The 13542-nt window shown below is 41.2% G+C and overlaps 2 protein-coding genes across 2 annotated transcripts; both read left to right on the top strand.

Annotated features, from left to right (window-relative positions):
- Window positions 1-5118: 5118 nt before the first annotated feature.
- Window positions 5119-7086, top strand: LOC122975327 (E3 ubiquitin-protein ligase TRIM21-like). The gene has a single exon (XM_044343719.1). It carries the CDS (start codon window positions 5419-5421, stop codon window positions 7060-7062), a length of 1644 nt encoding a protein of 547 aa, XP_044199654.1. The 5' UTR covers window positions 5119-5418; the 3' UTR covers window positions 7063-7086.
- A 3531-nt stretch (window positions 7087-10617) lies between these two features.
- LOC122978724 (E3 ubiquitin-protein ligase TRIM21-like) lies at window positions 10618-12285 on the top strand. Its single transcript, XM_044345653.1, has one exon. It carries the CDS (start codon window positions 10618-10620, stop codon window positions 12259-12261), a length of 1644 nt encoding a protein of 547 aa, XP_044201588.1. The 3' UTR covers window positions 12262-12285.
- Window positions 12286-13542: the final 1257 nt, after the last annotated feature.

Below are 13542 nucleotides of genomic sequence, written 5' to 3'. Positions count from 1 at the left end.
TTTTTACTTAATTGACCTACAATCTATTGAGAGGTTTGCTTTCTACTGAAGTAAATTATCCAAATGTTTTTATTGTTGCACATTGTTAAACTTTACGCCAACTGTACAGTAACCAATATTTCATTTAGAAGAGATTCAATGATAAATTCTGTAAACTCATTCTGTACAAATAGAACAAACTACTATCAGCACTGAAAACCAGTCTGGACCAACAGCCTGTGGACTCCTGTTCCATGTCAATAGTCAGTAAATTATTGAGCTGAACAGAGGGAGGTTGAGACTCTCGGGGACCATGAGACGGAACAGAGTTTTTTAGGCACCCCTCCCACCAACCCATAATTTCCCCGGTGGCCCAGTTAACTTGTGGGCAGTGCTGGGATAACCAAGGGAACCCCAAAATGAGTGGGTGTAATGGGGAGCTATAGAGGTGGAAACTTAGCTGTTCAGTGTGTCCCTTAGCTGTGAGGACTTGAAGGGGCTCAGTGCAGTTAGTGACTCTATATAATAACCTCCCATCCAAAGCGCTGGCTTCTAAGGGTTTAAGACGAAACAGTTAATTTAAGTCTTTTAGCAAGTTTCCAGTCCATAAAACTCTCATCAGCACTAGAGTCTATCAACACCTTGAGTCTTTCAAAGAAAACAGGGGAAATTATCTCTACATCAGTCAAAGATCATGGCTTATAGTTAGGAGAGATTGTTTGGCTCACCAGCGCCCTCCTCTTCACCGGCGAGCCCGGTCTTTTAATGGACAGGAACTCAGAAAGTGGCCAAGCTGACCACAATAAATACACCGCCCCTCCTGTAGGCGTCGCTGCTGCTCCTCCAGGGACAATCTGGTGCTTCCCAACTGCATGGGTTCCTCCTGCCCACCAGAGGGCGTTGCTGCCACTGGAGAAGGTGATCGACGCGGCGAGGAACGTTGGATAGGAGGCCCCCTCCAGGAGGGAGAGGAAAAGGACAGACGGGCCCTCTCCTTTTCTCGTTCTCTCAGATGGTTGTCAATCTTAAAAGCCAAAGCGATAAAGGAATCCGGGTCAGAGGGGCGTTCCAGAGAAACCAGCTGGTCCTTAATAGCATCGGCTAGTCCATGGTGGAAGACATCGAGCAGGGAGGGGGCAGTCCACCCACAGTCAGCTGACAGGGTGTGAAACTCGATGGCATAGTCCGCTACCTGGCGTTTACCTTGGCGAAAGTCCATGAGAGCCCAGGCGGCATCCGGACCTTGAGTCAAGTGGTCAAAAACCTTGGACAGGGTGGACATGAAGAGGTCCAGAGCCCACTCTGCCGTAGCCCATGCCTCTGTAGGCGACTCTGGAGCGGTCTGAGGGGAATGCCGCGGGCTGCAGCTCAAAGTGGAGTCCATATTGTACCAGAAAGGCCTGGCAATTGTTCTCGTTCCCCGAAAAGCGCTCTGGACTGGACAGAGGGAGAGCTACTGAGGAGGACACCGTCACAGGAGAGGGAGGAGGAGAAGTACCGGCCGGCGAAGAAGAAGCTGACGAGACAGGGACTGGAGAGCTGAGTTTACCCAGGAGCTGCTGCATCTGATCGGTTAGCGTACTCACTTGGTTAGATAGTGAGGTGTGAAGCCCCTCGTAACGGGAGTTGAGTTCCCGGAGGCCTTGGCACACCGAACTCAGCTGCTCCTCATGCTGACTGAGACGCACGTCCTGAGAGCGCAGAGCGGCTTCTAGTGTGGTTGAGTCGGCTGGGTCCATGGTGTGGCCAGTTCGTACTGACACGGTTGTCTGGTACACCAGGGCTACAGTTCCAAAAACAAAGTCTTTTAATAGCAGGTTCGGTACACGGACAGGCAGTCAGCGAAGGCAACAAGACCAAAAGGGCTAGGCAGAGGCAGAGTAAAAAAAACAGATCCAGGGTCAAAAAACACTAGAGACTATAATAGAGAGAATAATGCTGGAACGCTTGCGACAAAGGGCAAAGATGAACTGGCACAGGGAGCAGGGATCACACAGACTAAATACACAAGAGGAGTGAAGGTAATGAGACACAGGTGGAGGATACTAGGGGATGATGAAGAGGACAGGAGCGGGTAACACACAAGGGCAGGAAGTGGATCTGAAATGAGAGCAGAGTTAGCAACCAAAATAAAACAGGAACTGCAGAACTAAATGGGGAAGAAAAAACAAAACATAACCTAAAGACAGGATGAGTCATGACAACATGACTAACTCAGACTGCTGAAGCTGAATAGAAGCTTCACATCAACTTTTAAATGACTGTGTGGACACACTGTGGATTTTCGCCTCCATCACTTCCATCGAAAACACATTTGAAGGATCTTTTAATATCCAGTATGAACAGGAGGAATGATTACAGCGAGGAAAACCTCTTTCACTGTTCATATGGACACCTGACTACTGGTTTAACACACTCCTGAAAAATGATGAGCCGTCCTTTAAAGGTTCATTAAATGTTGTGAGTTGCACAAACTGACAACCAGCAGAATTTTGACTGTTCGGCTCTTCTTGAAAAACACAATCATGAAACATCAAGTTTCTATTTTAAAGTGGCAGAAAGAAGAGAAACTAATGGACGATGAAGTAGCTGAAGGATTTTACAACCTGCAAAATCAGTTTTCATCTGAATATTAACATTAGCATTGGCTTAATAACTTTTTGTATATTGTAACCCCTTAAGTATGGAAGCCCTTGAATGACAATACTGAAAAGAAATTGTTTTTGATTTGATTTTAGTTCGTGTGCTCTTGTCTGACAAAAGACTAAACTGCATTTCATTTTTAATTTTAGGTTGTTGTTTTGGCTTTTTTTTAAAAATTATAAATTCACATAATAAAATGTTTAGTTTAAAAAAACAAAGGTTCTGTAGTTTTGTCTGTCTGTATGTGAATAATAACATTTTTGTATTAATCGTCTATTCTCATTTATATGAATAAGTCAATCCAATTAACAATTGTAATAATAAGGAAACTTGCAGCTCTTTTAGCTCCACACACACCAACCGTCCGTTAAAAGCAGCAACACTGAAGAGTCTTTTATAACAGCAGCGACACAAAAGAGAAGGTGGAGGGTGATGGGGGGGATGGGTGAGGTTGAATGGGGTGTATTAGCTCATGAATATAAGGCCCTGTATTATTGCTGCCCCCCCCCTTATAAAAGTATTCTCACTTCTTTTAAGGACGGGTTCAAATGTGTCTTAAAACAACAGTCAGGAGCCCAAATGAACAGTGAAACCTGTTTTTCTTGCTGTAATCATTCCTCCTGTTCATACTGACCATTAGAAGATCCCTTCATAATGACCTTACAATGGAAGTGATGGGGGACAAAATCCACAGTCCTCCTTCTGTGCAAAAATGGATTTCAAAGTTTATCTGAAGCTAATATGAAGCTTCAGCGTCCAAATGAGTCAAATCAAGTAGATATCTTTCAATGTTAGTCTTTTTAGTGCCAAAGTTCCTCTTTTTGTTACTATACTTCCACCTGCAGCTCAACAGGGAAACACTGTCCGAGGAAACACAAAGAGGGAATTTAATGCTGTTTGTATACCATTACTCTTTCAATATTGTTGCCACTTTTAGTTTAGATGATTAGGTTATCCCAATTAATATTTTTGGCTCTCGTGAAAAACATAAATTTGGTTTTGTCTGCATTTAAGACTAACTTATGGATATTAAGTGCAACTTCTAAATCCATAAAACAGTGTTGAAGAGATACTACAGCAGACTGTGCAGTATTCGCAGTGCAATACAAAATGGTATCATCAGCGTAAAGATGATTATATCCAGTTACAGCAGCAACAAAACCATTTATATAAAGTGTAAACAGAACAGGACCAAGGACTGAGCCTTGCGGGACACCTTTTGCAACCTGAACAAATTCACATGTAATGGATCTTATTGTTACAAACTGCTGTCTGTCCGTGAGATAACTCTGGAACCAATTACATGCAACTTCATCAAAACCAATATTACTAATTTTCTTGCTGTAGCTTGAATTTTCCCCCCAATGAACAATTAAGTCTGATCTAATAAAAGGTTTCTGTTACTGCAATAAAAGTTTCTTAAACAGGGAAGATCATTACAGTCATCAAGATTTACTAAAACAGGTTGAGGATTCAAACCATCCAACTCCTGCTAACAAACACTTTTTAATTCTTTAAATGTTCCAAACCTCAGATTGACAGCAGAGCTGCTGACATGACATTAGCTCTGTGGCTAACAGGGTTCACATTACAACTCCCAAACTCCCAAAGGACAGTGCTGGCAGTGTGAAGCATCACTCAGTACAGAGATGATAGATTCTACATTTATCCCTGTCAGGACTGTGGTGGTTCACCACAAAACAGTCTCAACTAATCGGCTTTACAGCAAAGGAATAAATAAGGTAGAACATGAAGGAAAAATATAGAAATCGTATCTGCATGAGATAAAATAAAATCATCCTTTATTTGTTGTCAACCGTCTTTCACCTCATTTTGTGAAGTAAACTGGAAACTCAGTTCAAGATAAAGAGAAAAAGAAGTTAATAGTTTCATGAAAACTTCAGCAAAAACAACTGGCTGCCTGTAATTAATCTTGTAAATCAAAAGGAGGAAACAAACTCACAATCAGAGCTGCAGTAAGAGGAGGAGCAACACTGGAAAGACAATAGAGCTGCAACGTCACTCTGCAGAACTGAAACTATAAGTGTGTCAGAGCGACAGCAGAGCTGCAGTCGAGTCTCTCCACTTCTGTCCAAATAAAAATTAAACTGAGTTCATCAAGTCTTTCTCAACAACACAGCAGAGTCTCTGCCAAACACTGGTGAGTACAACTGATCATATTTAATGTTTCAACAACCAGCTTTAACACAGCAGACAGGAAGTTCCACTCTTTTCATTTCATACTGACACTTGTGAAATTAGTGACAATATAACTAAAGATGTTTTTACACAGATTCAGTGAAACAACTTTAATTGTTTTTGAAACAGTCTCTCTGTGTCAGTTCTCAGGACTTTTGTAACTTGTAACTGAATCTCTGTGGTTTGGAGTTCAGCTTCACTCCAACCTTCCTGGTCGTATTACTATTTACTGATAACTTCCTACAGACACACTGCATTCTTAGATAAAGAGCTGCAGATGACAGTCTCTTACTGTGTTTGTGTAAACCAGCTCACATAAAACACATCATCAAAGTAAACAACAACTTTAAACTCACCATGCAGCCTTGTGGATAACTGTTTGAGCTGCCAGCACGACTTCAATGATCACGGTTGCTCACGACTCCATTCACGTGTTCCCATCCCGATCAATAACAGAAATATAATTCAATATTACTTTACCTAATATCACGTTATACTTAATACAACAATAATTATCCTTATTTCTTTTTGAACAAATAATTGAAATTTAATTTTAATTCAATTGTGTCTTTTGTTTTTCACACTCAGTGTGTAGATATGTCTGCTGCCAGCTGTCTGCTATCTGAAGATCAGTTTCTGTGCTCCATCTGTCTGGATGTGTTCACTGATCCAGTCACCACACCATGTGGACACAACTTCTGCAAAAACTGCATCACTGAACACTGGAACAGTAATGACCAGTACTCGTGTCCGATGTGTAAAGAGGTTTTCTACACAAGACCTAAGTTGAAGGTGAATACTTTCATCTCTGAGATGGTTTCTCAGTTCAGACAAGAAGCTCAACAGAAAGCCAGCAGCAGCAGCTCAGAGCAACAAGCTGCCAAACCAGGAGAAGTTCCCTGTGACGTCTGTACTGGAACCAAACTGAAGGCCCTGAAGTCCTGTCTGGTGTGTCTGACCTCCTACTGTGAGACTCACCTGGAGCCTCATCTGACAGCTTCACGTCTGAAAAGACATCAGCTGATGGACCCTGTGGAGAACCTGGAAGACAGGATGTGTATGAAGCACGATAAACCTCTGGAGCTGTTCTGTAAGACCGACCAGACATGTGTCTGCATGCTCTGCTCTGTTTTAGACCACAAGACACATGAGTTTGTTCCTCTGAAAGAAGAATATGAAGGAAAGAAGGCAGAGCTGGGGAAGACAGAGGCTGAAATTCAGCAGATGATCCAGAAGAGACGACTGAAGATTCAAGAGATCAAACACTCAGTTGACCTCAGTAAGAGAGATGCAAACAGAGAGAAAGCAGAAGGTGTTCAGGTCTTCACCGCTCTGATGAAGTCTGTTGAGAGAAGCCTGAATGAGCTCATTGAGACGATTGAAGAGAAGCAAAGAACGACAGAGAAACAGGCTGAAGACTTCATCAAAGAGCTGGAACAGGAAATCTCTGAGCTGATGAAGAGAAGCTCTGAGGTGAAGCAGCTCTCACGCTCTGAAGACCACCTCCACCTCCTCCAAAACTTCCCGTCCCTGAAAGCTGCTCCACCCACCAAAGACTGGACAGAGGTCAGCGTCCGTCCACCATCATATGAGGGGACTGTGGTGAGAGCTGTGGCTCAGCTGGAGGAGACGCTCAGTAAAGAGATGAAGAAGCTGGTTGAGGCTGAGCTGAAGAGGGTCCAGCAGTATGCAGTGGATGTGACTCTTGATCCTGATACAGCACATCCTGATCTCATCCTGTCTGATGATGAGAAACAAGTAAATGATAGTGATGTGGAGAAGAATCTCCCAGACAACCCAAAGAGATTTTCTCATTGTCCTGGTGTTTTAGGAAAGCAGAGTTTCTCTTCAGGCAGATTTTACTTTGAGGTTCAGGTTAAAAGGAAGACTGACTGGGATTTAGGAGTGACCAGAGAGTCCATCAACAGGAAGGGAAAAATCACACTGAGACCTCAGAATGGTTACTGGACTATATGGTTGAGAAATGGAAATGAGTACAAAGCTTGTGCTGGTCCTTCAGTCCGTCTCTCTCTGAAGTCTCAGCTTCAGAAGGTGGGGGTGTTCGTGGATTATGAGGAGGGTCTGGTCTCCTTTTATGACGTAGATGCTGCAGCTCTTATCTACTCCTTTACTGGCTGCTCCTTCACTGAGAAACTCAACCCATACTTCAGTCCTGGTCCTAATGATGGTGGTAAAAACTCCGCCCCTCTGATCATCTGTCCTGTCAATCAAACTGAGTAGAGTAATCACCTGTTTTATGTCATAAATGTGTCAAACTAGGATTTCTATTTAAAATTAAATCTCTATTTAAACATCTGATCAAATCCACAGAACTTTAGTTTCATTTCTAGTCAAAAACACAAAGTTTCCAAAAAGACAAAACTTTCAGTTTGAAGTGAAACCACAGAAAACAAAGTGTGAATATTTCACAGTGTCATAAAGCTTCATTGTAGAGTTCAGCTGAGACCATGACTCCACAGAATATGTGTCAGTATGTTACAGGCTGTAAGTGCTGAAACACTTAATGACAGAACAACAGAAATTAATTGATTGATTGATGATCATTTAAATTATTTGTCAGACAAACATTCTCAGGCTCCATCTTTTTAAATGTGAGGTTTTGCTGCTACTCTCTGCTCTATATGATGGTAACTGGAATATTTTTGGGTTTTGGACTGTTGGTCAGACAAAACATTCAAAGACACCTTGAACTCTTAGAAACTGTGATGAATATTTTCACTATTTTCTGACATTTTATAAAGTAAATAATGATTCAAAAACAGGTTAAAATAAGGTTAATTGTTAATGAAAATCATTAGTTGCAGCTCTACAGTTGATTAACAGAATATATGTATAATGTGTATAAAGGATTTTCTTATTTTGTCTGAGGTTTGTTTAGTTTCTGTCCACTTTGGCTGATTTGTTTGTTTGAATACTGAATAGATTGATTATGATTTAAAGAAGTCTGTAAATATGTGATTGTAAAAACCTGTAAACTAAACTATGTCTGTAGTTTTAATGTAAAGCTTTAAAAACATGGCCTGAGTAAGCAGTGACTTGTTGAACACCAAACACAAAAAATAAAAGCTGGTTTACAGAGAAGCTGTGTTTGTGTTTCTGTTACAGTTCATTAACAATCACAAATGTTTTTCTGCTTTCTTTACCAAACACTTATTAGTCTACATATGCAGCTTTGTATCATCATGTTTCAATATTTTCTCTCTGCACTGATTATTGTTTTTTACTTAATTGACCTACAATCTATTGAGAGGTTGGTTTTCTACTGAAGTAAATTATCCAAATGTTTTTATTGTTGCACATTGTTAAACTTTACACCATCTGTACAGTAACAAATATTTCATTTAAAAGAGATTCAATGATAAATTCAGTAAACTCATTCTGTACAAATAGAACAAACTACTATCAGCACTGAAAACCAGTCTGGACCAACAGCCTGTGGACTCCTGTTCCATGTCAATAGTCAGGAAATTATTGAGCTGAACAGAGGGAGGTTGAGACTCTCGGGGACCATGAGACGGAACAGAGTTTTTTAGGCACCCCTCTCACCAACCCATAATTTCCCCGGTGGCCCAGTTAACTTTATAACTTTATAACTATAACTTGGGGAGCTATAGAGGTGGAAACTTAGCTGTTCAGTGTGTCCCTTAGCTGTGAGGACTTGAAGGGGCTCAGTGCAGTTAGTGACTTAGGTTATCCCAATTAATATTTTTGGCTCTCGTGAAAAACATAAATTTGGTTTTGTCTGCGTTTAAGACTAACTTATGGATATTAAGTGCAACTTCTAAATCCATAAATCAGTGTTGAAGAGATACTACAGCAGACTGTGCAGTATTCGCAGTGCAATACAAAATGGTATCATCAGCGTAAAGATGAATATTATATACAGTTACAGCAGAAACAATACCATTTATATAAAGTGTAAACAGAACAGGACCAAGGACTGAGCCTTGCGGGACACCTTTTGCAACTTGAACAAATTCACATGTAATGGATCTTATTGTTACAAACTGCTGTCTGTCCGTGAGATAACTCTGGAACCAATTACATGCAACTTCATCAAAACCAATATTACTAATTTTCTTGCTGTAGCTTGAATTTTCCCCCCAATGAACAATTAAGTCTGATCTAATAAAAGGTTTCTGTTACTGCAATAAAAGTCTCTTAAACAGGGAAGATCATTACAGTCATCAAGATTTACTGAAACAGGTTGAACTCCATCCAACTCCTGCTAACAAACACTTTTTAATTCTTTAAATGTTCCAAACCTCAGATTGACAGCAGAGCTGCTGACATGACGTTAGCTCTGTGGCTAACAGGGTTCACACTACAACTCCCAAACTCCCAAAGGACAGTGCTGGCAGTGTGAAGCATCACTCAGTACAGAGATGATAGATTCTACATTTATCCCTGTCAGGACTGTGGTGGTTCACCACAAAACAGTCTCAACTAATCGGCTTTACAGCAAAGGAACAAATAAGGTAGAACATGAAGCAAAATACAGAAATCGTATCTGAATGAGATAAAATAAAATGATCCTTTGGTTGTTGTCAAAAGTCTTTCACCTCATTTTGTGAAGTAAACTGGAAACTCAGTTCAAGATAAAGAGAAAAAGAAGTTAATAGTTTCATGAAAACTTCAGCAAAAACAACTGGCTGCCTGTAATTAATCTTGTAAATCAAAAGGAGGAAACAAACTCACAATCAGAGCTGCAGTAAGAGGAGGAGCAACACTGGAAAGACAATAGAGCTGCAACGTCACTCTGCAGAACTGAAACTATAAGTGTGTCAGAGCGACAGCAGAGCTGCAGTCGAGTCTCTCCACTTCTGTCCAAATAAAAATTAAACTGAGTTCATCAAGTCTTTCTCAACAACACAGCAGAGTCTCTGCCAAACACTGGTGAGTACAACTGATCATATTTAATGTTTCAACAACCAGCTTTAACACAGCAGACAGGAAGTTCCACTCTTTTCATTTCATACTGACACTTGTGAAATTAGTGACAATATAACTAAAGATGTTTTTACACAGATTCAGTGAAACAACTTTAATTGTTTTTGAAACAGTCTCTCTGTGTCAGTTCTCAGGACTTTTGTAACTTGTAACTGAATTTCTGTGGTTTGGAGTTCAGCTTCACTCCAACCTTCCTGGTCTTATTACTATTTACTGATCACTTCCTACAGACACACTGCATTCTATTTCCTGTAGCTGTTTCACATTAAAAGCGTTCTACCAACAAGCAGCAGCTTTTATTGTGAAGCAGCTGCAGGTAATAAAAGGTGTTTGTCACCAAGTTAGCAGAGCTTTGTTAGCAGTGCTATTCTTCAATAACAGTTGGTCTACACAACAAGATCTGGACATATTCTGTGTTATGTTGTCAGTGGTTCATTTTAAAGATTGTATGGAAGAATAGTACAAGCAGAAACAGCCACAATGAGCTGTTAGATAAAGAGCTGCAGATGACAGTCTCTTACTGTGTTTGTGTAAACCAGCTCACATAAAACACGTCATCAAAGTAAACAACAACTTTAAACTCACCATGCAGCCTTGTGGATAACTGTTTGAGCTGCCAGCACGACTTCAATGATCACGGTTGCTCACGACTCCGTTCACGTGTTCCCATCCCGATCAATAACAGAAATATTCAAAATTACTTTACCTAATATCACATGTTATACTTATTACAACAGTAATTATCTTTATTTCTTTTTGAACAAATAATTGAAATTGAATTTTAAACAAATTGTTTATTTTGTTTTTCACACTCAGTGTGTAGATATGTCTGCTGCCAGCTGTCTGCGATCTGAAGATCAGTTTCTGTGCTCCATCTGTCTGGATGTGTTCACTGATCCAGTCAGCACACCATGTGGACACAACTTCTGCAAAAACTGCATCACTCAACACTGGAACAGTAATGACCAGTACTCGTGTCCGATGTGTAAAGAGGTTTTCTACACAAGACCTAAGTTGAAGGTGAATACTTTCATCTCTGAGATGGTTTCTCAGTTCAGACTGGAAGCTCAACAGAAAGCCAGCAGCAGCAGCTCAGAGCAACAAGCTGCCAAACCAGGAGAAGTTCCCTGTGACGTCTGTACTGGAACCAAACTGAAGGCCCTGAAGTCCTGTCTGGTGTGTCTGACCTCCTACTGTGAGACTCACCTGGAGCCTCATCTGACAGTTTCACGTCTGAAAAGACATCAGCTGATGGACCCTGTGGAGAACCTGGAAGACAGGACGTGTATGAAGCACGATAAACCTCTGGAGCTGTTCTGTAAGACCGACCAGACATGTGTCTGCATGCTCTGCTCTGTTTTAGACCACAAGACACATGAGTTTGTTCCTCTGAAAGAAGAATATGAAGGAAAGAAGGCAGAGCTGGGGAAGACAGAGGCTGAAATTCAGCAGATGATCCAGAAGAGACGACTGAAGATTCAAAAGATCAAACGGTCAGTTGACTTCAGTAAGGAAGATGCAAACACAGAGATAGCAGAAGGTGTTCAGGTCTTCACCGCTCTGATGAAGTCTGTTGAGAGAAGCCTGAATGAGCTCATTGAGACGATTGAAGAGAAGCAAAGAACGACAGAGAAACAGGCTGAAGACTTCATCAAAGAGCTGGAACAGGAAATCTCTGAGCTGATGAAGAGAAGCTCTGAGGTGAAGCAGCTCTCACACTCTGAAGACCACCTCCACCTCCTCCAAAACTTCCCGTCCCTGAAAGCTGCTCCACCCACCAAAGACTGGACAGAGGTCAGCGTCCGTCCACTATCATATGAGGGGACTGTGGTGAGAGCTGTGACTCAGCTGGAGGAGACGCTCAGTAAAGAGATGAAGAAGCTGGTTGAGGCTGAGCTGAAGAGGGTCCAGCAGTATGCAGTGGATGTGACTCTTGATCCTGATACAGCACATCCTGATCTCATCCTGTCTGATGATGAGAAACAAGTAAATGATAGTGATGTGGAGAAGGATCTCCCAGACAACCCAAAGAGATTTTCTCATTGTCCTGGTGTTTTAGGAAAGCAGAGTTTCTCTTCAGGCAGATTTTACTTTGAGGTTCAGGTTAAAAGGAAGACTGACTGGGATTTAGGAGTGACCAGAGAGTCCATCAACAGGAAGGGAAAAATCACACTGAGACCTCAGAATGGTTATTGGACTATATGGTTGAGAAATGGAAATGAGTACAAAGCTTGTGCTGGTCCTTCAGTCCGTCTCTCTCTGAAGTCTCAGCCTCAGAAGGTGGGGGTGTTTGTGGATTATGAGGAGGGTCTGGTCTCCTTTTATAACGTAGATGCTGCAGCTCTTATCTACTCCTTTACTGGCTGCTCCTTCACTGAGAAACTCAACCCATACTTCAGTCCTGGTCCTAATGATGGTGGTAAAAACTCCGCCCCTCTGATCATCTGTCCTGTCAATCAAACTGAGTAGAGTAATCACCTGTTTTATGTCATAAATGTGTCAAACTAGGATTTCTATTTAAAATTAAATCTCTATTTAAACATCTGATCAAATCCACAGAACTTTAGTTTCATTTCTAGTCAAAAACACAAAGTTTCCAAAAAGACAAAACTTTCAGTTTGAAGTGAAACCACAGAAAACAAAGTGTGAATATTTCACAGTGTCATAAAGCTTCATTGTAGAGTTCAGCTGAGACCATGACTCCACAGAATATGTGGAAACTCAGAAACTCAGTAGTCTAACTCAGACTGCTGAAGCTGAATAGAAGCTTCACATCAACTTTTAAATGACTGTGTGGACACACTGTGGATTTTGGCCTCCATCACTTCCATTGAAAACACATTTGAAGGATCTTTTAATATCCAGTATGAACAGGAGGAATGATTACAGCGAGGAAAACCTCTTTCACTGTTACTATGGACACCTGACTGCTGGTTTAAGACACACCTGAAAAATGATGAACCTGTCCTTGTGAATAATAACATTTTTGTATTAATCGTCTATTCTCATTTATATGAATAAGTCAATCCAATTAACAATTGTAATAATAAGGAAACTTGCAGCTCTTTTAGCTCCACACACACCAACCGTCCGTTAAAAGCAGCAACACTGAAGAGTCTTTTATAACAGCAGCGACACAAAAGAGAAGGTGGAGGGTGATGTGGAGGGGGGGTGAGGTTGAATGGGGTGTATTAGCTCATGAATATAAGGCCCTGTATTATTGCTGCCCCCCCCTCCCCCCCCCTCCTCCATGTGATGGCCCCCACCTTGTCCTCTATTGTCCTGCTGTGGGGACTCTGATGGGATGAATGCCACCTGTCAGACAGCAGAGAAAACAGGATTGAGCCGCCGTGGAGGAAAGTATTAAGCGTTGTGTTCTCGTTATACACCGCTAATTGACTTTTAGGGACCCCGGGGGGCCTCAGGATGAGAGAGAGAAACAGAAAGAAAGACTTCTTCTCTGCTTTAAGCTAAAAAACTTGTGAGATCAACCGGTTTGGACAGATTTTCTGCTGATTCTCTGTACCATGTAGTGTTTTTTTCCCTCTTGTTTTTGTTTTTATACTTAAATACATATATTTATAAGAAGTAGATTTGCTTTAACTTGTTTTCAGCTGAATTAAAGTATCTTCACTCTGTTTCCTAGTTTATATTTGACTACATTGCTAAAAAAACGTAACGCTGCTGAGTTACGTCTCCGTCATCGTCACATAATGAGAAAATGTTGTTAATTAACGTATTTGGCAAGTT

The sequence above is a fragment of the Thunnus albacares genome, chromosome 3 (assembly GCF_914725855.1).
Source record: "Thunnus albacares chromosome 3, fThuAlb1.1, whole genome shotgun sequence".
Classification (NCBI taxonomy): Eukaryota; Metazoa; Chordata; class Actinopteri; order Scombriformes; family Scombridae; genus Thunnus; species Thunnus albacares.
This window is presented reverse-complemented; position numbering and strand designations above follow the sequence as displayed.